At 47.3% G+C, this 24125-nt stretch overlaps 1 protein-coding gene across 12 annotated transcripts in view; it reads right to left on the minus strand.

Moving 5' to 3' along the window:
* Positions 1–24125, minus strand: part of MYO18A (myosin XVIIIA) — a 134488-nt gene that overhangs the window by 55885 nt on the left and 54478 nt on the right. For 2 of the 12 annotated variants that reach the window (XM_060204049.1, XM_060204048.1), the window contains exons 1-2: positions 3851–4025; positions 711–1385 (exon numbers count right to left, since the gene is read on the minus strand). The exons of 9 other annotated variants lie outside the window; for them this stretch is intronic. In XM_060204049.1, the coding sequence (XP_060060032.1) occupies positions 711–1286 (576 nt within the window). In that variant the 5' untranslated portion in view covers positions 1287–1385; positions 3851–4025. Of the gene's footprint in view, positions 1–710; positions 1386–3850; positions 4026–13784; positions 13841–24125 lie in introns of those variants that run through there. One more of the 12 variants, XM_060204050.1, reaches the window with a different exon arrangement.

The following is a 24125-nucleotide window of genomic DNA, read 5'->3' on the forward strand; positions in this document are numbered from 1 at the left end:
AATAACCCTAGTGTGTGTGTGTGTGTTGGGGGGCTCTTTCTAAAAGCTAAAAGATTTCTTCACTCTTTGACTGTTTACACTCTGCCACCTGCAACAAGAACACTTGCAGGTTTTGATGTTAATGGAGATGCTGATGCACTTGGCTATGGGTTGCTCTCCTTATTGAGTGGCACTCTAACATTAAAAAAAAAAAAATCACTGATTTCTAAAGTACTTCTGTTCCACAGTCTTCAAAGAAGGGACTATAGACCACAGCTGAACAGCTATAGACTATAGCTGTTCTCACTGGTCGGAAGGAGGTGCAGAGATGGGACCTGGCTAAGCCCCTATGGGGTGGGGGGGTGGTAACTAGTAATATAAGCCTAGGTCACCTGACCAGAGAAAACATTGTCTCTCCTCACAGATGCTACTCTGCAGAGACCTGGATTCCTGATTTGGGGTCCAGAGCCACAGGCTGAGGTTGCACAGAGGGCTATGTGAGCCCGCATGCCCTCATGAGAATGGCAGAGCACAATCACATGCTGACTAGCAGGTCCCACCTAAGCCCAGGCTATCAGGAGTCATGGCACATCCTCAAGGCAAGTCACGCAGCCCCTGCCACTGGAGGTGGCCCCACCCCACCCCAGCTGTGCCAGGCTTGCCAGGGACCCAGGGAGCCACTTCGAGGGCAGTGGGGGGCTGGGGAAGTTAGTCGCACACTCAGTGGATACCTCCTGCTGCACATCAGGGGCTGATGAATCGGGCTGCTGCAATCCCACGAGGTCCGGCTTTGAACCCAGGGAACCTGGGTCCACTGGCTCTTCCAGTGGGTTGGGGGAGCACTGCTCCTCTGGGAGTTCAGGTTTGATGGGAGAGCTTGGTTTCTCAGAGGAGCCGGGCTGCTGGCTTGAGGGTTTCTCCCCCTTCCCAGGAGACTGCCTGCCATGGGGCTTGTGCTCCTTGGCTCGGCCCCGAGACATCAGACTCCGCAGGCCTAGGGAGAGCTCGTCCTTGGCTGCCTCTTTCTTTGCTTCAGGCTTAGGTGGAGCAGGGGGAGCTGGAGGAGGTGGTGGTGGCTTGGGGACTGGGGCTGCCTTTTCTCCCTTCTTGCCGCGAGCTGGGTATTCCAGGGATTTAACCCCTCTGCTTGGAGGGTCCTTTGTGCTCCCAGGCTCTTCGCCAGGCAGCACCTTGCTCACCACCTTCCTCACTGCATTTGCCACCCTCTTCCGGGACAGGCCCTGGGCCTCTTCACTGGAGCCTTGGGCTGAAGCAGCCCCAAAGCCATTCATGGTGGGCATGGGCATGGGGCTCTTGGATCTCTGAGGAGTCTCCGAGGGAACAGGGCTGGAAGGAGGCTGAGGACTCCCAGACAGGTCACTGTTGTCCTTGGAGCTGCCCTCTAGCTATGGCCACACAGACACAGATAGAAATTAGCATTAACGGGAGTCGGGCGGTAGCGCAGCGGGTTAAGTGCACATGACGCAAAGCGCAAGGACCGGGTGTAAGGATCCTGGTTCAAGCCCCCGGCTCCCCACCTGCGGGGGGGGGGGGGGGTCGCTTCACAGGCGGTGAAGCAGATCTACAGGTGTCTATCTTTCTCTCCTCCTCTCTGTCTTCCCCTCCTCTCTCCATTTCTCTCTGTCCTATCCAACAAGGACAACATCAACAATAGCTACAACAACAATAAAAACAAAAGGCAACAAAAAGGAAATAAATAAATAAATATTTTTTAAAAATTAGCATTAACCCCTATGTCTTTGCCTATCCTGGTAAGAGGCATGAACTTCTAAAAATATTTTTTTATCCTCAGTATAGGATGATGACAGCTAAGAGGTGAGGCTTGTCTCTCTCACAAAGCACAAGCAGGTACTGCCTTCTATTGTCAGGCTTAACATGGAACTATGAGATGTCCAGAAGGCATCTCACAACTCCTGGCCTCCTGTCAGGGCAGCACTAGCCCCAGTCCGGAGAAGGCGACTCCCTCCCAGTCTAAACACAGCAGAAATGGATCACAGAGAGGCCTAATGGCCAGTTCCTATCATAAGTCTAGGCCTAAGCTCCAGGTTGTTCCATCTTTGTGATTTTGGGGCCCTCTACCACCTGGTTTTCTGGCCTGTCCATCCCAGTGGAAACAGTGTTAAGGGAGTGATTTCTGGCCCCAAGACTGGCCTTCTTCCTGCACGGTCCTCTGCTCTGCAGCCACTGTCCAACCTTTAAACACAGCTACTTCCAAGGTTGCAGGAGCCAGTGCTAGCCCAAGAAGCTCTACCTCAGCGATTCCCCCCATAAGCCTCTCCAGGGCTGGCGACCAGTTACTTCCAGAGTGTGTGTGAAGTAGTAGGAGGAAGAAGAGGCTGTTGTGGCCTACTAAGCACCCAAGTGGCTATATGGTCCTAGACCCAGTGCCCTGGAACACTCTGCTGGCATATTCACCTGGAGTACCCATCCTCCCCGTGCTCCACTGGTAGGAACTGTCAGTGGTCCCAAGGAATCAGCACTGAGAAGGCCAGGCTGGCTAATGACCAGGCAGTTTCCTGCAAAGCCAGGAGCAATGCGGGGGTTTATTACAAGCTGGTCAATACCCTCCACTCACAAGCTGTGCTTGAAGCCTCACACACTCCCAACAGTGACCTTGGCTCTAGAGCAAACTGGGCAGTGGGCACTGGGCCCTGTGATAGGTTGGCTGCTACCCTTGCTTGAATGCAGGAAGATGCTCAGAGTGGGCAGACCTCTGACACCCACATAGAGGAGTTGTGTCCTGGGTGGAGTGAGTCAAGCAGCACTATTAACAGCTGGTTGTGGGGCAGGGGGCTTGATGAGCACTCTACCTCAACTTCTTAGGCCAAGTGTGTGTGTGTCAGGACACAGCAGAGCTAACTGATGGTCCTAGTTGCTAGGTCCTGCTCTCCTCTCCCCCCTGCTAGCTTTCCTCATTCCTATGTTCCCTAGCTCAAGATGATAACAATGACAATGATGACAGTACATGCTAACATTCATACACTTACTGTGCCTACTACATGCCAGGCCGTCTTCTGAGTATTTTTACATATACTTTCCACACACACTCACAAGTTTGACATGCTTTCTGGTCATTCCCTTGCCTATCTCAAACATACCCCTTGAAAATCATGGGCTGGACTTGCAAGATTGTATATCAGACAGAAGCCTAGATACCTTACTAACTGGGTCTCTGTCCAAGGGGAAATCCAGGGCAGGAGCCCTCTGGGGCAGTAAAGCATGGATCTGTTTTATGCTCCAGTTCTGCCCCAGAGCCCTGGAAACCCTCTACCCCGTGCCAACAGCAGCCTTCTGCTAACTATATACATTTAGACATGGCTACCAGGGGCAGTCTCCCCTCTTTTGCTTTAAGAGTCTAGTTTTACTTAGTGTCTGGTCTCAAGGAAGAAAGCCCTGGGGGCACCAGGTGACTGGAATCTGCCTGGTGGCCTGGGGAAGTGACAGCAGCAGCTGTGTTGAGGCTGTGACCTGAGCAATACATAGTCCCAACAGCTGAGCTCTTACTCGGGGCTCCCCTCCCAGGCCTCTCCAATCTGAAAGCTTCTGGGTCCTGGAAACCAGATCTCAGGGAAGGAACTAAAGGACTGGAGGTTAGGGGAAGGACCCCCAAAACCTCTTGGTACCACCCCCACCCCCATCTCTCTTGCACATTCCCAGTTCCTATTACACATACAGATCTGTGTTTCTTTTTCTAGCCTTCCCTCTAGTCACCCCAGACAGGAAGGGGCAGCCTGCTGCGCCTGTCTCCCCCACAGAACTGACTTTCAGACTAAGGCTAGTGGATACAACTCATCCGGATAGACAGACAGGTAGACAGACACATGCACATAGGTCTTGGAGAAGCACTTACAGCCCCTTCCTCCTTGCCAGGAGAGCTGGGCTTTGGCAGAGTCTTGTCCTCCTCTTTAACCTGAGGGAGTAGACAGAGAGATCACTGGCAGGTCAGGCTGGAATCCCAGGCACCAAAAACACAGGGAACATCCAAGGAGGGAGATCTCCTGAGTTCAGGATGACTGGGGCTGCAGATCTGGGCAATACTCATCACCCTATCCTGGGGCCAAAACTGTCCAGTGACAACTTCAAGGGGGGACGAGTCTCTGTGTGGGGTGAAAGCCAAGTTCTCTGTGACCAGCCACTTGGCCCATTTTGGGCTGTGTAAAGAGATCCATCCATGGAAGTGACGTGGCCGTGGTTATAAGGGGAGTAAAGGAGCAGTGTCGCCTTTGGGGCTGGCCCTGAGTCCCACAGATTTCTCCCCAGTACAGAGCCCGAGTGCCTTCCCAGCCAACTGAGCTGTGGCTGGAGGCAGAAGTGTGGCAGGGGCAGGAATTCAGGAAGGCAGATATTTTCCCAACCTCAGATCCACAAAACTGCCAACCATTCAGCTAAGGGAAGAAACCCCAAGGTTAGGGATGGGGCAGGGATAAGGGAGAGATGTCTGGGTTCTGGCTGCTCTGTCCAGGGGTTTGTACTAGGGCCTAGGAGCTTATTGTCCTGAATAAACGGGGAGGTGCAGTCAGGGTGAACAGTGGCTGCCATCCAATAGTTAAGAAAGGACAACCAAAAGCTTGTTCAGTTCAAAGGCTGGTTCCAAACAGATCTAGAGGGGTCAGGCTTCAAGTCTGGGAGAGCTGTCTCCTCTCAGCTTCACCTGTATTTCTCCCTCAAAAAGCCCAGGTGGTCCTCTAGTTATCTCTCATCTTTCCCCTGTCACGTAGAACTATAGGAGGAAGACTGGTCTGTTTTCAGCATGCCCTCCTTTCCGGGCACAGTGGACATGGAAGCACAGGAAGGAGGCCTTGATTCCTAAAGGAAGAGATCCTTAACAATCCATCTAGAATCATTTAAACCATCCACTGGGGAGTTGGGGATTCTCCATTTATAATGAGGGTCCTGGCTAGATTTGAGCTCTAATTAGCAGTGCCCGGAGCACTGGCCAGCTTGAGAGCTGCTGCAGTTTTAAAGCTGAATCTGGTCCACAGAGCTATTTTCAACAGATTCAAGTTCACACTGCTAGCGACAGAAGGAGAATGGCAATTATTACCACTCTGAATGGACTAGGCTACTTTAAAAACTAGGAGTGGGACAGAGAAAAGGAAGGGATGGGATGGTGGAGAGGGGATGAAGAGGAAGCAAAGTCTAGATCTGTGCCTGCTCCCCCCATCTGTGCCCCTCGGGTACCCCACCCTCACCCCCATCCCCAAGGATCACATCATGCGCTAACTCCCTGCACAAAGGTTAGAGTGACAGCCAAGTGTTCACAAACCAGACACACTCACTACACACACGTGCTGTTAGTTTAGGTTCAAAGACAGGCCAGACCCAAGTCCACTCCAAGTCCTTCACCAGCTCTAAATCTGTCCTCCCTCCAGGCAGTTCAAGTTTGAGCCCCAAGTGTCTCACCTGAGTGATGAAGCATTGGGGGACATAGGGACTAACCCCTACACATCTAGGCCACCGGGCTCAGCTCTGAGCTCAGCTCTAGATTTAGCCTCAGGCTGACTCACTGCCCACCCCCCGCCCCCCAGGGCTATGTCTGTTGTAGGTCATTGCCCAGCTGGGAACTGTGCACAGCACAAAGGCACGCCCAGGTCTGCAGCCTGAATCACCCTCTGCACCCAGGCAGCCAACTGGCCTGGTTCCCCAGTCTTGGCTCTTCCTCTTTCTATGCACCATGGCCTCCAGACTCAGGGAGACCCAGTTTCAGAGACCTCAGTGCCAATGCTATTACCAGAGGGTCCCCTTTACCCAGCAGCATATATTCCCAGGGGTGAGTCAGAGCAGCAGGGGAGTGAGGGGTTAGCTTGAAGGGGCAAAATGTAGTTGAGCTTGCCAGAGGTGGCACTTAGGGGAGGAGAATGACTCAGCACAAGAGAGGTGGTTCCCCCACACACCTCAGCCCCCCAATACACACACATGCTCCAAGCCTCCCCTAGCTTCCAGAGCATCATCTTTCACAAGCCGGTCCCCAGCTTTTGCACAACATGCCAAGCACAGAGAAACAGCATAACAATTTTGAAATCCAACTTTCCTTTTGCTCCCAGAAGGCAAACCTTGATGAAAAGGCCATGGTGCTGAAGGTAGCCTGCACCCGAGGGTCAGAGGAGAAACGGGGACAGGGTCTCCTGGCTCAGAGACTCGGGATCTTCCTAAAGGTCAGGACCCACCAGGACAAGCACTGTGGGTAACAAGGCAAAGGGGGAGAATGGAGAGAGAAGATTACAAAGCCCAAGAGGTCAAGAAAAGAGTAAGAAGGAATAACCACAGGAAAGAAAGAAGGCCAGGGTAGTGAGTATAGAATTTCCCATCCTGGGATGCTCTGTGTCCTGAATAAGCCATTTCATCTCTCTGTAGAGGCAAGAGGTCCAGAAAGCTCTCTACATTTGCCCCCTCAGGCTGGACAGATAACATGATGGCTACTCAACTCATTTTCATGCCTGAGGCTCTGAGGTCCCAGGTTCAATCCCCAGCACCATCATAAACTAGAGCCGAGCAATGCTCCAGTAAAACAAACAAACTTGCCCTCTCTGTGGGTTAGAAAGCAGGACTGGTCCTCTGAAAACACAACAGGAAAAATTTGCTAACTTAGCCCAGGGAGAGGCCTCAGTCAGTCAGAGAATCAGTTCAGTTCAGTGGGGTTTAAGAGCAGATTTGATATTTTTCCTGCTTGCAATAATGAATTCAGTGGGAAGTTAAGAGAATTTGGTTCTAATCTGCTTTGTTGACTTGTTTTACTATCTAGTTTGTGTCCTAAGACAGTAAGGTCTGTTTGTCTCATTTGTTCTTTGCTCTCACGATTAAGCTTTCCTACTCTGGTCCTGGGAGAAGCCAGCTCTGTATGTGACCTGGTTAGTCACATCTTGGAGTCCTCCCCACCACACACACAACCCCCCCCCCCAACATACACACGAGAAAGCTCATCCTGTGAGCACCACTATAAACATGGGGGAGGGGGAGTTCCCCAAAGAAAATTTCCTATGTGGCTTTGGTTCATAATTTCCTGGATATGTCTCCTTTCTTCTTACCAGACTTTTTTTTTTCTTTTTATAATTTCCACCGCGGTTATTGCTGGGGCTTTGTACTTACACTGCTCCTAGAGGCCATTTTTTCCTTTATTTGATTGGATGGAAAAATGAAGGGGGGGGGAGGAAACAGAGAGGGAAAGAGAAAGAGAGAGACATGCAGCACTGCTTCAACACTCATGAAGCTTCCCTCCCCCCCAGCAATGTGGGGACCAAGGGTTTGAATCAAAGTCCTTACACATGGTAACATGTGTGCCTAACCAGATGTGCCACTGCCTAAGCCCTACCATACAACTTTTAACGAGGATTTGCTTAAGATTAAGAGTAATTTATTTTACATCCACCTTTTCTGCTGTGTGAGGCAGGGTCAACAGCCTTAGTAAATAGCTTAGGTCCTTACTCTGCAATGGCATTAAGGCTCAGGAGGTATGGGTTAAAGCAAATCATGAACTGGTAGTGTATTCACTAGTGTTCAAGCTGTCCAAAATTTCTGCACTTACAAAAGAGAGTCCTTATCACTACTAAAGAAAATGGGGGAGGGGTCCAGGCAGTAGCACACTGGGTTAAGTATACATACTACAAAGCACATGAACTGTGCAAGGACCCCAGTTCGAGCCTCTGGCTCCCCACCTGCACAGGGGTTGCCTTACAAGCAGTGAAGTAGATATGTTGGTCCTATCTTTCTCTCTCCCTATTTTCCCTTCCTATCTCAATTTCTCTCTCTCTATCGAAAAGATGGCCACAGGAATAGTGGATTCATAGTGCAGGCACCAAGCCCCAGCAATAACCCTGAAGGCAAAAAAAAAAGAAAGAAAGAAAGAAAGAAAGAAAGAAAGAAAGAAAGAAAGGAAGAAAATGGGGGGAAAATATACACACACACATAGATATGGAATCAGTCTGTATCAGTGACTTTGAAAAAACTACCACAGATGTTTTTTCCCTTTTTTTTTCGCCGCCATGATTATTTCTGGGGCTTGGTGCTGGCACTATAAACCCACTGTTTATTGGTGTTTGTTTACTTATTATTTTTACCAAAGCACTTCTCAGATCTGGCTTATGATGGTGAAGGGGACTGCACGTGGGACCTCAGAGTCTCAGGCATAAGAGTCTGTTTGCACAACCATTATGCTGTCTCCCCTAACCGAATCCACTGCTTTAGGCGGCCATTTTTTCCTTTTCTTTTTCCCAATAGGACACAGAGAAATTAAGAGGGGTGGATGGATAGAGAGGGAGAAAGATAAACACCTGTAGACCTGCTTCACCACTTGTGAAGTGACCTCCCCTTGCAGGTGGGGAGCCGGGCTCCTACCCAGGTCCCTGCACAGGTCCTTGCTCTTATCACTATGTGCACTTATCTGGGTAAGCCACTGCCTGGCCCCCAGAACTACTGCAGTTTCCAGTGGGGCGAATGGGGATGCAGAACTCTGGGTGGTGGGAACCACAAGGAATTATACACCTATTGTCTTTTAATTTTGTAAATTGATATTAAATTATTAGTAAAAATACATTTAAAAAAGGACATGAAAAAAGGGAGGTTCTATTATAAACCCACCATCCTCTGAGGTTCTAGTCACCTCTTTTCTTTTTTTAAAAAAAAGATTTTATTCATTTATTAATGAGAAAGATTGGAGGAGAGAGAGAAAGAACCAGACATCACTCTGGTACATGTGCTGCCGGGGATCAAACTCAAGACCTCATGCTTGAGAATCCAATGCCCTATCCACTGCGCCACCTCCCGGACCACAGTCCAGCCTCTTTTCACAGGAGAAGTGAATGCCAACATGGCAAACTTACTATGAGCTGGGCATTCTGGTTAGTACCTCCTATTTGTCTCCTGACTGAATTCTCACAATGCCCTCTCTAGGTCTGGAGATCCAGAGGGTTAGTACCTTCGGAAGACCCAAAGACAGTTCTTGGTGGAGTGGGGCCTCACACACAGGACACAAAACGGCGAGATCTTTGTGTGTCTATAACGTTCCCCAACCATGAGTGCCTCTGTCTCACTCATCAGACTATGAACACTTAGTGAATGGCTACTGTATGACATTACTGAACCAGGGGTTCTTTGCACAAACCTCTTACTGTCCTCCACTTTCTTCCTGCAGTTAGAGACCCAGGAGAGTAACACTTATCCATCTTGCTTTCCAAGGATGTGGAAAAAGCACATGAGGTATAGTCTCTACATTTAGCAACAAAAAATAGATAGTAAACTCAGTGTCACAGGGTTGAGGGAAGGCAGGGAGGCTGAAATTAGTAGGTCCTTGTGGAGTCACAATAGCCATGGGGGCCAGGCTGTGGTTCCCTTGGTTGAGGACACACATTACCATGTGCAAAGGCCCAGCTTCAAGCTCCTAGTCCCCACCTGCAGGAGGGAAGTCTTATGAGCCATGAAGCAGTGCTGCAGGTGTTTCTTTTCCTCCCTCTCAATTTAGGTCTCTATTTAGAAAAAAAAAAAAAAAGCCATAAAATGTTTCATCCTCCAGTCTAACCATGTCATCTTCAGGACTATACACACAGTGAGCGGATTTAAAGAATGGAAAAGAAAAGGCCACAAAACTTAGCTAAGCAAAAAATAAATCAATAAAAATCTGTGCTGGGGCATCACACATGTGAAATTGCACTTCACCTGGGCTGACTTTTTTGTTTCCAGAAGAAGCGTGTGGGGAGACCGCAGCACTATCTCACTGTCTTTGGAGGAACCCCGGTGCCGCCCATGGTGCCCCCATGTGGGGCCAGGGCTCAGCACCAGGTTTTCACGCATGGCAAGGCGTGTGCTCTACTGATGAGTTACCCAGTCCTATGCAAAGAATTTTACAGATGCACTCTATGTGTCTAGAGTTAGGGAAGATTTAGGTAAACAATGGCATTCTAGTTGAATGTACTGTCACACCGTCATTTAAACGGACAAATAAATGAACAATGTAACCATATGGAAAACTCCACATAATATGACATCTGTGTAAAAAAAAAAAAAAAACTAGAACTTAAATAGTATTCCCATAGTGATCATAATAACCTAGTAAACTGCTCAAATTAGACATAATATAAACACTTGGTATTTATTTTGTTATGTATTCCTTACTGTTTATTTTTATGATGGCTAAGTAGTCAATAAAAAAGAAAGAAAAAGCAGAGGAGATAATAGCTAAAAGCATTTGCTCTCAAAGAGGAGAAATAAAAAATTGTGCTAAGGGATCCATTTGTGCTCAGCCTGGAGAAGGCTTCTAATAATAAGGGGTGGAGCCAAGTTGGACAGCCCTCTGCCCATAGCTTGCCGTCCTCTGTGCGCCTCACACCCTCACTCAATGGAATGGAGGCATGGAGGCACAAATGCCTACAAAGGAGTCCTTCCACCCACTAAGAAGCCCCTCAGGCATGGAATGCCCAGGCTGGACAAATGCACCTCAGCCCAAGTGTCTATGCTACATGCCCACACCCTGTGAGCCCCTGAAGACAGCAAGCACCTTGAGAGAAAGGGTCCAAAGAAAGAAAAGACCCCATTGCCTGTGGTCAAGGGAACGTGACAGGCGCGCTCTCTCTCTCTCTCACTCACCCCCCCCCCCCCCCCCCCCCCCGTCATCACTCACACACACTCTGAACTTCCCATTCTGAGATAAAAGAAGCATGGCCTCTTCTCTCTGCTTTCCTCTTCTGAGACACAGAGGGCAGCTCCCAGGTGCTCCTCCCCCCTGCTAGCATGAGAGCACTAGCTTACTAAGGGGGTCAGATTGTGGGTGAGGGAAGAGGAGAAATAATAGCAATTGTTATTATTGTATATCATAATAGCAATAACTTTTTTTTTGTCACTGAGGCTTGGTGCCTACATGATGGTTCCACCACTCTTGGCACCTCCTTTCTTCCTTTCTTCCATCCTTCCTTCTTTTTTTTTAAGATGAACAGAAAAAGAAAGGGGAACAGAAAGGAAGAGACAGAAAAAAGACACCACCCATAAAGATCCCCCCTGCAGGTGGAGACTGGGAACTTGAACCTGGGTCCTTGAACATGGTAAAGCTAACACAAAATTAAAATATATATATATATATATATATATATATATATATATATATGGGCTGAGCAATGCCACACCCAGTTGAATGCACCTGATACCATGCACAAGGACCCAGACTTGAGCCTCTGCTCTTCACCTGCAGGAGGGAAGCTTCAACATGATGAAACAGTTCTGCAGGTGTCTATCTTTCTCCCTTCTTCTCTATGTCCCCCTCCCCTCTCAATTTATCTCTGTCCTATCGAATAAAAACAGAAAAGGAAAAAGGAAAAAATGGCTGCTGGGAGCAGTAATTTGTAGTGCTGGCACCAAGCCCCCACAACAATCTTGGCGGCAAATAGATACAGTGTATTTATTGGCTAGAGACAGAGAGAAAGGGGAGATAGAGGGACAGAGAAGGAAAGACACCTGTAGTGCTGCTTCACCACTTGTTACATTTTCCCTTTGCTGGTAAGAAGCAGGGGCTTGAACCTGAGTCCTTTCACATTGTAATATGTGTGTTCTATAGTGGGCAGCACGTGCCGCCACCCAACGCCACTAACAATTCTATGCGGCATTTACTAAGAACCAGGAACTATGCTGAAAACTTTACAGCTGCCTCTCACTTAATCCTCACAACATCCCCCTGAAGCATATACAAGTAGTACTGCTGCAGAAATGAGGAGGCTGTGGTCCAGGAGGTGGCACAGTGATAGGGTTTTGGACTCTCGAGCATGAGGTCCTGAGTTCGATCCCTGGCAGCACATGTGCCAGAGTGATGTCTGGTTCTTTCTCTCTCCTCCTATCTTTCTCATTAATAAATAAATACCCCCACGTGCAGGGGAGTCGCTTCACAGGCGGTGAAGCAGGTCTGCAGGTGTCTATCTTTCTCTCCTCCTCTCTGTCTTTCCCTCCTCTCTCCATTTCTCTCTGTCCTATCCAACGACAACAACAATAATAGCTACAACAATAAAACAACAAGGGCAACAAAAGGGAATAAATAAATAAAATAAAATATTAAAAAAAAAGACAAGTGTTTTTAAAAAAAATAAAAAATAAATAAATAAATAAATACAATATTTAAAAAAAGAAAGAAAGTAAATGGGGAGATGGCTCAGAAGTGACTTGCCCAAGACCCGAGAACAGCTGGTGGCAGGCCTAGGGCTTACGCACTCAGGTTTGTGCTCTAGCGAGAACCTCCAAAACTCAAGGATTGAGTCTTGAAGGGATGGCAATGAAGCCTGCCCCTCTACTCCCTTGGTTCACCTACACCTGAACCATGCTGTCACCTGCAGAAGTTCCTGAAATGGCCAGCCCCTCCATCCTTGACCTGAGTGAGTTTTGCACAGAACTGCTTCAGAGGTTCAGGAATTCTACAGGGAGTGACCTGAAAGCCATGCTGCTGGTCAGAGGAGGAGGGGAAGAAGAGTTTGGCAGGGACACCCTGGCCCCACTGGTCCAGTCTCCAACAAGAACCCTCCCCCATGCCAGGACGGAACAGAAAGCAGCCAAGCACCCGCCATCACTGCCGGCCGAGGGAGGAAGCAGGTGCACTGGAATGGCTTCCTGCTGCCACTGCAATTGCAGGCGGCCTGGGTTTCCTCTTCCAACTGCCCGACCTGCTGGAGGCCTTTCTTCCCTGGGGACCTCACTGCCTCTCTGAGGGACGCTTTGCTTTCTATCTGGTCAGATCATGCATGGCCCCAAATCAGCAGCTAGGTACTGCTAACTTAGGGACCTCAGTGTGTTTGAGTGGGGCAAAAGCTAGACCAGGAAGCACTCACCACTCAGGCTGAGGTGTCTCTCTGGCCTCACCCCTAGCTGCCCTCCCCCCATTATAGCAGTGCCACTTTTATGTCTGGGGAGTAGTCGTCCTTGGGCAAAGAGAGATACAAAAGCTCATGGGGACATCTCGGGCTCCTGATATGCCTCTGCACCAGGCCATCCCACACACTCTGCCAACGGCTGACACAACTGAAAAATCTCACCCTTGGTGGCCTGGAGGGGTGGAGCAGGGGGAACAGAATGGAGGAGGCGGCAGCTATGTGTCTCTTTACATGTTCTGTTAAGGTGCTTACTTCTCTGGAGTCATCTCCATCTCGCTAATTGAGAGACTTACAGCCAGTTGGGGCATCCCTGAGATGCTAGCTGGGCCCCTTCAAAGTGTCCTATCCACAGAAACAGAGGAGGCCAAGCTGAGGCTCACTCCTGGAGACAGTGGATAAGGAAGGATCCATGACAACACCAGGGAACATCCTTCTCAAGCCCCTCTCTCCTGTTAAGCCTAAAGGAAGAGGGGGGTGAAGGGCCATGCTGGCAGCAGAGCCCCACATAGGAGACAAAGCTTCCAAAGACCTGAGGGGCATGAACGGGGGGGGTGGGGTGGGGGGGGGCTGCTGGAGGAAAATAGTGTTCCAGAGAATGAAAGCTTCAAAAGCACTAATGCTTTGTGGGAAAGACATGCCACAGTTAGGGGACAGTGGAGGCAGTCCAGGACACTGAGGTTTTTCAGGATGAGGATGTTCCCTCCCAAGCTCCCAAAGTCATGAGTCAGGCCCTAAGGCCTTGCTGCTCACCCCTGAGGGTTGCTAGAGGTTAGGCAAACCCCCATCCCACTCAGGCGCTCAGAGAGGAGCCCCAAAGCAGCTGCTCCTCTTCTCCCCACTGACTTCAGTCACATCTGAGGAAGTAACAAAAAGGCCCTTCCTCTCCTAAAGGAGGCGACAGCATGAGGAGCCCAGGACATTTCTGGGGTGGGTGATCAGAGGGACACTCACCAGCATGGCCTGGCCCCGGGCAGCCTAGAGCAAGGACTCTCCTCTCCGATGCTGCTCCGTTAGCTGCTCAAAATAGCACAGGCAGCAGCCCCGCCCCCTGCTCCCCTCCCTCTGCCCCTCCCATCAAGAGCCGCCCAACCCAGGCGGGAGCCAGAGACAGTGGCCAGGGGAACTGCGGGTACCAGGTATACTGGGAGGGTGAGCCAGCTCACATGGGTGGGCAGGAGGAGGCAGGAAATAGTAAGTGCATGGGTGGGGGGCAAACAGTGCCAACGAGTTCAGGGCAAGGGACAGGGAGGCTGAGACTTTCCTCCTGACACACACCCAGGCTCAGACAGCTGAGCTGATATGGTCCCTAAAAATAGCAGAGGAATTTCAGACCTGCAGCCCCCGGCCCCACAGGCCAGAATCAAGATAAGCACATGTGCGCGCGCGCGCGCGCGCGCGCGCGCGCACACACACACACACACACACACACACACACACACACACCAGAACACATGAACATTTAATCACAGCACAGTGAGAACACACAAATCATAGGCTCACTCCAGTCATCAAATTACAGTAGCAGCAGCCAACACAACCATTAATGTCACATCCATTACAGCATGCGGGGTCCACTGCACACTGCCTGACTGCAGCCACACAGCCTCTTGTGAAGTCCGGTGGGGGGAACCACAGTCAGTCTGACGTCCATTGTCCCACCTCACTGTAATAAGGTACCGGGGACATTTGTGGAACGGCACTCAAGTGTACACAGCGTACACATGCACACGCCCAGGCAGCCAGCAGCTATGCAGGCCCACTGGAGGATGGGGTAGCTAGGGTGTGGTGGGTGGGTCCTGGCCCTACAGACAGAGGAAGCTGTGAGTGTCTGGCCAATGAGCTACAGCTGCCAGTGAAAAGTCAGGGTTCCTCAGGAAGTAACCTCGGCCCAGCTCTCCCTTCAGTGCCACAGAAGCCCAGAGCAAGCCAAGGAACCCAGAGAAGCTGAGGTAGGAGCTGGGAGCAGGTGGGAAGGTGCCAAAAGACAGGTCTTTGGAAAGGGTCTCAGAAACTGTCAGCTTTGCAGGGAAAAAAAGGAAACAGTGACTGCCTTCCTCTTCCTCTCTGGGGAGAAAAATGTGGAGTGGAGGAGCACAGTAGCAGAGACATTTCCATGGCTGTTCCCGACCAGGATGGCTAGTGACCCCAGTTCATGGTCCCAGCCAATCCTGGGAGCCCAGTGGATGCTGTACACAGTCGTAGGAAGAGGCTGGTGCTCACTGCCTGAGCACACATGAGCCCAGCCCCGCCTCCTGCGCGGACTGTACTGGCATAGTCGCACACAGCCAGGAGCACACAGCTTGTACCGATGCTTTGGAGAGACCACTGTGTCTTCCCAGGGAGACTGGCTAGCCCTTCTGGGGTGTGTGCTGTCACAGACTTGTGCATCCCCAGAGGCTTCCTGACACAATGGTGCCAACCTCAGCCACACAATGACATTCCCTGTGGGACTTTAGAAATACTGATGCCTAGAACCCACCCCTTCCCTAGGTTATGATTTAATTGGCCTGTGAGGGAGACCCAGGCTCTGAGACTTTTAAAAGCTCCCCCAGGTGACTCTGACATGCAGCCAAGACTGAGAACTGCTCAACTGGAAGACCGGAATTGGGCTGAGACAGAAGTGCCTATTTGTTAGATAAATGAGCCAGGCAAGAAGAGAGGGAAAGGGTAAAGCAGAAGAGAAAAAAGAAGGTGGGGGAGAAGGAAAAGGATGAAAGGAAGGAGGAAGAACTTATCTGTGTGAAAATGGGCCAATGACAAATTTCCTCCCCTACATAATGGGAATTAAGTCTGTACAGAGTGTGAAGTTAGTGAATCTCAGTGAAAGAACTTCATTTCTTCAATTTTGGTTTTAATTTTATTTCTTCAATTTCACTCTCTCTCTATGCACCTCTCTCTCTCACATATGTCAGGGGTGGGGGGAGTCATTCAGGAGTGGTGAAGCCCTAACAATGACAAAAAATTAATATTTCTATTATAAGTAGTTTTTTTAAATTCTATTACTATTTACAATCATAAAAGCAATGTCGGGCTGGGCGGTAGCACAGCAAATTAAGCATATATGGCTCGAAGCACAAGGACCAGCATAAGGTTCCCAGCTCCCCACTTGGAGGAGGGTTGCTTCATAAGGGGTAAAGCAAGTCTGCAGGCATCTTTCTCTCCCCGTCTTCCCCTCCTCTCTTGATTTCTCTCTGTCCTATCCAACAACAACAACAGCAATGGAAACAATGACAATAATAAGGAGGCAACAAAATGGAAAAAATGGCCTCCAGGAGCAGTGGATTCGTAGTGCAGGCACAGAGGCCCAGTGATAACCTCGGAGGCAGGAAAAAAAAAAAAAAAAAGAAGAAGAAAGAAAAGAGAAAAAAAAAAAAGCAATGTCAATACTTTATGTGCTATCTCGTTTAAGTAAAACACTCAGAACTCAAATCTCAAACAACTCTGAGCTTTGCCTCTTGAAAAGAAGTTCCTTTCCTCTAGTCAGCCCCACTCCTAACTTCCCGGCCTGGTTTCTGCCACAATGGAGTTCCAAGTCACTCTCAAGATGTCACTCAACCTGAAGCCCCACATATGCCCATATTAGGAAGACCAGACTGCACCTGTGTCCCTCTATCTACATTTGAGTCCATCTGTCTCCTACCTCCTGACAGGCCATCAGCTGTCACTCAGCCTGTCAGTGACCCTGTTCCTTGCAGTCTCACTCCTTTTCAGTTGTTTCTGTCCAAGGCTAGAAAATCAGACAACCAAACCTAACTGAATAGTGCTGGAAGCAGAACAAAGGGGTTTCAGCAAACCTGTAGGCTCTCCTGTCTTCGAGGGGTCTTGGTGTCCTCTATTTTGGGTCCTGGAGGCCTTTCGGGCCCCCCGGACATTCTGCAGTGCTCTGGAAGATGTCTTCTAGGTGACAAAGATGTCACTGTATCTGCAGTCACAACCAACCGCAAGTCTATCCATTCTTCTTTCCTTTTTGGATGACTAAATCCTGTCTGTTCTAAGATGATTGGAGCTGCTAGCAGAGGTCATCAGCTCAATGCATTTCACTTCCTCTAGTGAAAAGGGCAGCCCTCTTCATTCAGAGGGGAGATCTGAGGCCCTGGCAACACACTCAACTCCACACACGGCCATAAGCAGTCCCTCTGCTCCAAGACCAGTGCTGTCCCAGCACCTAGTGTACAATAATAAGCCTAATGTACCTAGCCTACAACTGGGGGGCTAGGGGCGTGGAGTAGTGTGGTCACTCCCACAGTCAGCTGGGCCACTCCCAGGCCCCCTCAGCCAGCCTCTAAGGATGCCCACTACCCCACCTATCTTTAGCACCTTCCTTCTCCCTCTCTCTCCCCAGCCCACCTCGTTCTCCCTCTCTAGCTCTCTCAGATAGACCTTGCTCGGACTCTCCGACCTCAGCACCAGTAAAGCCTTCTGAGTGCCTCACCACCTTGACTAACCCTCCCACTTCTCAAAGTCCATCTCCAGTCTCACCTCTGTCATAACTTCCCCCAGACCCATGACTGTATGGGAGAGCAAAGGCCATGACTTTGCAGCCAACACAGCCTCTTTCATGCTGTCTGAACCAAGGAAAAATGACTCAACTGCTTAGACTACTTCTTACTCTTATGATAGTATTCTTATATATATAAGGTGGTCACCAGAATTTCAAAAGATAGTATCTTCAAAGCACAGGGCAATAGGCATGGCAAACTGTATGTGGTGGTTAGATGGTGATGACAATTTAAAGATGTATTTATTTACTCGAGGGAGAGAGAGAAAGAAAACACACCAACACACCAGAGCCTGACTTCTCTGGGCAGATGATCTCATGAATGTGTCCTGAAACCCCACTTCTTCAGAACCCTACCCCACTAGGGAAAGACAGAAACAGGCTGGGGGTATGGATCCACCTGCCGATGCCCAATTCCACCGGAGAAGGAATTACAGACGCCAGAACTCCTACCTTCTGCTCCCCAAAAACAACTTTGTTCTATACTCCCAGTGGGGGAGAAGTGATAGGAGGAAGAAGAGGGCTCTGAACTCCAGCTCCATCAGGTCCCAGAGAGAGGGGACAAAAGAGGAGAGATATATGGATGTAATAATAGGGTGACGTGTGGCTTGGAGGGAAAGAGAGGACTGGGCCTGAAGAAAAAAGGGGCAAATATGTACGAATGTAGACAGATAGTTGTAGAGATGACAGTTAATCCATGTCTGCAACCTTGGGAGAACTGATGTGGTTTGCAATGGAGGGACTTGGGGTTCAGAACTCTGGTGGTGGGAACAGTGTGGAATTATACCCCTGTTGGCATGTAACTTTATAAATCAATATTGAATCACAAATATATATATTATAAAAAAGATAAAGCAGGGAGTCAGGCGGTAGCGCAGCGGGTTAAGCACATGTGGTGCAAAGCAGAAGGAATGGTGTGAGGATCCCAGTTCGAGCCCCCAGCTCCCCACCTGCAGAAGAGTCGCTCCACAAGCGGTGAAGCAGGTCTGCAGGTGTTTGTCTTTCTCTCCCGCTCTCTGTCCTCCCCTCCTCTGTCCATTTCTCTCTGTCTTATCCAACAACACCAACAACAATAACAACAATAAAACAACAAGGGCAACAAAAGGGAATAAACATTTAAAAAAAGAAAAAAAAGATAAGGCAAAAGACCCCAGTTGACAAATTTAAAGTCTCTGAGCTTCAGGTTCAAGACTTTGATTTTTCTTGAAGTTCCACAAAATTCTTTTTAAAATTTCTTTATTGGAGAATTAATGTTTTATATTCAACAATAAATATAATAGTTTGTACATGCATAACATTTCCCAGTTTCCCATATAACAATACAACCCCCACTAGGTCCTCTGTCATCCTTCTTGGATCTGTATTCTCCCCACCCACCCACCCCCCAACCCAGAGTCTTTTACTTAGGTGTGATACGCCAATTCCAGTTCAGGTTCTACTTCGGTTTTCTTTTCTGATCTTGTTTTTCAACTTCTGCCTGAGAGTGAGATCATCCCATATTCATCCTTCTGTTTCTGACTTATTTCACTTAACATGAATTTTTCAAGGTCCATCCAAGATCTCCTGAAAACGGTGAAGTCACCATTTTTTACATCTGAGTAGTATTCCATTGCATATATAGACCACAACTTGCTCAGCCACTCATCTGTTGTTGGACACCTGGGTTGCTTCCAGGTTTTGGCTATTACAAATTGTGCTGCCAAGAACATATGTGTACACAGATCTTTTTGGATGGGTGTGTTCGGTTCCTTAGGATATATCCCCAGGAGAGGAATTGCAGGGTCATAGGGTAGGTTCATTTCTAGCCTTCTGAGAGTTCTCCAGACTGTTCTCCACAGAGGTTGGACCAATTGACATTCCCACCAGCAGTGTAGGAAGGTTCCTTTTACCCCACACCCTCTCCAGCATTTGCTGCTGTTACCTTCTCTGATGTATGACACTCTCACAGGAGTGAAGTGGTATCTCATTGTTGTCTTTACTTGCATTTCTCTGACAATCAGAGACTTGGAGCATTTTTTCATGTGTTTCTCGGCCTTTTGGATCTCTTCTGTGGTGAATATTCTGTCCCTGTCCTCCCCCTATTTGGGGATGGGGTTATTTGTTGTCTTGTTGAGATTTGCAAGTTCTTTATATATTCTGGTTATTAGCCTCATGTCTGATATATGGCATGTAAACATCTTCTCCCATTCTGTGAGGGGTCTCTTGGTTTGGGTAGTAGTTTCTTTAGCTGTGCAGAAGCTTTTTAATGTGATGTAGTCCCATAGGTTTCTGGGACTTGCCTTAGTCTTCTTTGTAATTGGATTCGTTTCATTGAAGATGTCTTTTAAAATTTATGTGGAAAAGACTTCTGCCAATATTTTCCTCTAAGTATCTGATAGTTCGTGGTCTAACATTCAAGTCCTTGATCCACTTTGAATTTACTTTTGTATTTGGTGAAATACAGTGGTTCAGTTTCATTCTTCTGCATGTTTTAACCCATTCTTTCCAACACCATTTGCTGAAGAGACTCTGCTTTTCCCATTTAATAGTCTGGGCACCTTTGTCAAAGATTAGATGTCCATAGGTGTGGGGGCTTATTTCTGGGCTCTCAATTCTATTCCACTGGTCAGTATGTCTATTCATGTTCTAGTACCAAGCAGTTTTGATGACAATGGCCCTATAATACAATCTGAGATCTAGGAATGTGATGAATCCAGTTGTTGGTCTGCTTCTAAATTCTGATTCTAAGACCCCTTCTGTTGCATTGCTTGACTGACGCTGTGGTCTATTTACATAATCACTGTTTTGCCCACACTGGTTTAATCCCCACTGGTTCCTGTGCTTTTTCCTTCTCCCCACCCCCTATCCTACGTAATTCCTCTTCCAGCCTGACACTTCCGCCTCAGGAGATACATAAGGACAGGATTGTGATTAGAGATAGCTAGCTTGCACTGCATTCCTCATCAATAAAGATTGAACTGTGTCCCAGCTCAGCCATGAGTCCCAGGTCGTCTCTCTCACACACACGAAGCTAGCCCAGCATCCAGTTCTGTTCTTTCTTCTCAAGATTGTTTTGGCAATTCTAGGTCTTTTCTGGTTTCAGATAAACATTTGAAGCATTTGTTCTATTCTCCTTAAAAATGTGCTTGGGATCTTGATGGGGATAGCATTAAATTTGTAGATGGCTCTGGGTAGTATATTCATTTTGATGATGTTAATTCTTCCAACCCATGAACATGGAATATCTTTCCACTTCTTTGTGTCTTTTTCAATTTCCTTGAGTAGTGACTCATAATTTTCAGTATACAAGTCTTTCACTTCTTTGGTTAGGTTTACTCCTAGATATTTTATTGTTTTTGTTGCTATAGTAAAAGGAATTGATTTCTGGATTTCAGTTTCTTCTAACTTAGTGTTTGCATAGAGGAATGACACTGACTTTTGAATGTTAATTTTGTAGCCTGACACCTTACTGTATTTCCTGATGATTTCCAAAAGCTTCTTGCTGGATTCCTTAGGTTTTTCTGTGTATACTATCATGTCATCTGCAAATAGGGAGAGCTTGACTTCTTCTCTTCCAGTCTGTATCCCTTTAATTCCTTGTTCCTGCCTTATTGCTATGGCAAGAACTTCCAACATTGTGTTGAATAGTAATGGTGATAGTGGGCAGCCCTGTCTAGTACCTGATCTGAGGGGAAGTGCTTCCAGTTTTTCACCATTGAGTATGATGTTGGCTGTAGGTTTGCTATATATAGACTCCACTATCTTGAGGAATTTTCCATCTATTCCCATTTTTTGTAGTGTTTTGATCATAAAGGGATGTTGAATTTTGTCAAAGGCTTTCTCTGCATCTATTGATATGCCCATGTGGTTTTTGGTCTTGCTTTTGTTGATGTGGTGGATCATGTTGATTGATTTACGTATATTAAACCAACCTTGCATGCCTGGGATAAACCCCACTTGGTCATGATGAACAATATTTTTAATATACTGCTGTATCCGGTTGGTTAGAATTTTGTTCAGTATTTTCGCATCTATGTTCATCAGAGATACTGGTCTGTAGTTTTCTTTTTTGGTTGTGTCCCTGTTTGCTTTTGGTATCTGAATGATGTTGGCTTTACTGAAGCTGGCAGGGAGTATTCCAATGTCTTCAATCTGCTGGAAGACCTTTAAAAGTATAGGTATTAGTTATTCTTTGAAGGTTTTGTAGAATTCATTTGTAAAACCATCTGGTCCAGGACTTTTACTTTTGGGAAGATTTTTGATAACTATTTCAATTTCATTAGCTGTGATGGGCCTGTCCATGTTATCTACTTCCTCTTTACTTACTTTTGGAAGTTAGTAGGTATCTAGGAATTCATCCATTTCTTCCAGGTTCTCTAGCTTGGTGGCATATAGTTGTTCATAGAAGCCTCGCATGATATGTTGAATTTCTGCAGTGTCTGTTGTGATATCTCCTCTTTCATTTAGTATCTGATTTATTTGGGTCTTCTCCCTTTTTTGTTTTGTGAGTCTGGCTAAAGGTTTGTCAATTTTGTTCACTCTTTCGAAGAACTAACATTTACTTTCATTGATCTTTTGTAGGGTTTTATTATTCTCGACATTGTTGATTTCTACCCTAACTTTAGTGATTTCTGTCCTTCTGGTTGCTTTAGGTTTCCTTTGTTCTTCTTCTTCTAGGTCTTTAAGATGTGCAATTAGGCTGTTTATTTGTGCTTTTTCTTGTTTCCTAATGTGTGCTTGTATGGCTATGAGCTTCCCTCTCAGTACTGCCTTAGCTATGTCCCAAATATTTTGACAGCTTGTGTCTTCAATTTCATTAAAGTCTCAAAACATTTTGATTTCTTCCTTGATTTCCTCTTTCACCCAGAAATTGTTAAGAAGTGTACTGTTGAGACTTCCAAAGCCGGGGCTACGAGCAGCAGCAGATTTGTTCCTCTCCTCTCCTCTTCTCTTCTCTCCTCTCCTCTCCTCTCCGCTCCGCTCCTCTCCTCTCCCCCCCCTCCCCTCCCCTCTCCTCTCCTCTCCTCTCCTCTCCTCTCCTCTCCTCTCCTCTCCTCTCCTCTCCTCTCCTCTCCTCTCCTCTCCTCTCCTCTCCTCTCCTCTCCTCTCCCGGATCAACTAGGAATACCAAAGGAAACCACCTGGGACTGAAACAAGACAGGACTAGAACGACTACAGGAACCCACCAAAGCACCAGTGAGTGCAAACACACGTGGCTGGTAACAGTCTGACGGTCTATCAGTTGAGACACCACCTCCAGTCCGTTCCACCAACAAGGGGACAGCTGAAGGGAAGAGAGGACTCCCTGGAGACTCACCAAGTGCAACCCTGAGTCTCCACTGCTACTGCCCTCAGAATCTGGAGCAGCATCAGGGAGGGAGACCAGGGGATAGACATCTAACCAGGAAATTCAGAAGACCTGACCTATACCTCAGTGGCATAGCTGTGGGGCTGTGAAAGTCTCTTTGCATAACCACTGGATTATCTCTGTCACACCCTGCCTTAGCCCAGTTTCTTGGGATGAATGTCTCTGAAAATGTCCAATAGTTCTAGTTTATCTATCTCTTCATTTAGCTCCCTTATGTCTTTATTGATTTTCTGCCTGGATGATCTTTCAAGTTGAGAGAGTGGGGTGTTGAAGTTCCCTACTATGAATGTGTTGTTAATATATTGCTGTAGCTCTTTCAGTAGACGTTTGATGTATTTAGATGGCTTCTCATTGGGTGCATAGATGTTAATAATTGTTAAGTCCTCTTGATTGATCCACTGAGCATTAAGTAGTGTCCATTGCTATCTTTTTCAATCTTATCTATTTTAAAGTCTATCGTTCAGATATGAGAATAGCTGTTCCTGCTCATTTTTGTGGGCCACTGGCTTGTATGATAGTTTTCCATCCTTTCACTTTAAGTCTGTGTTTGTCTTGTTGAGTTAGGTGAGTTTCCTGCAGACAGCATATTGTTGGGTAGGATTTTCTGATCCATCTTCCTACTCTGTGTCTTTTAATAGGTGAATTCAGGTCATTGACATTTATTGATATCAAAGATTGAAGATATTTTAACGCCATTCTTGTAGATTTTTAGAGTGTTCTGATACATGGCATATTTATGGTGGTCTGACAGTTTATAGGAGACCTTTCAGAACTTCTTTCAGGGCAGGCTTGCTGATTATTGATTCTTTCAACTGTTGCTTGTCTGAGAAGGTTTTGATGCCTCCATCTAGTCTGAATGACAGTCTAGCAGGATACAGTATTCTTGGTTTGAAAGCCTGTCTCATTGAGCACTCGATAGATATCTTGCCATTCTCTTCTGATCTGTAGTGTTTGTGTGGAGAAGTCAGTTGCTAATCTTATGGGTTTTCCTCTGTAGGTGACTCTTTGTTTTTCTCTTGCAGCCATCAGGATCCTTTATCCTTATTCCTTTCCATTCTAAATATGATGTGTCTTGGTGTATTTAAGTCTGGGTTAATTCTGTTTGGGACCCTCTGGGCTTCTTGAATCTTTATGTCTTTGATGTTGTCTAGATTAGAGAAGTTTTCAGCTATTATGGCCTGAAGAATGCATTCTTCCTCTCCCTCTCTTTCTTCCTCTGGTAAGCCAATAATGCATATATTGTTGCTTTTGAAGTCACCCCATAGGTCTCTGTTGTTGTTTTCAGCATCTCTTAATCTCTTTTTGAGATCTCTTACTTCTTTTTTAGTTGTCTCTAATTCGTCCTCGATCTTGCTAATTCTATCTTCAGCCTCACTGATTCTATTCTCTCTGCCCTCTACTGTTTTCTGGAGTTCATCTATTTTGTTTCCCTGTTCTGATACTGTTT

The sequence above is a fragment of the Erinaceus europaeus genome, chromosome 12, assembly GCF_950295315.1.
Source record: "Erinaceus europaeus chromosome 12, mEriEur2.1, whole genome shotgun sequence".
NCBI lineage: Eukaryota > Metazoa > Chordata > Mammalia > Eulipotyphla > Erinaceidae > Erinaceus > Erinaceus europaeus.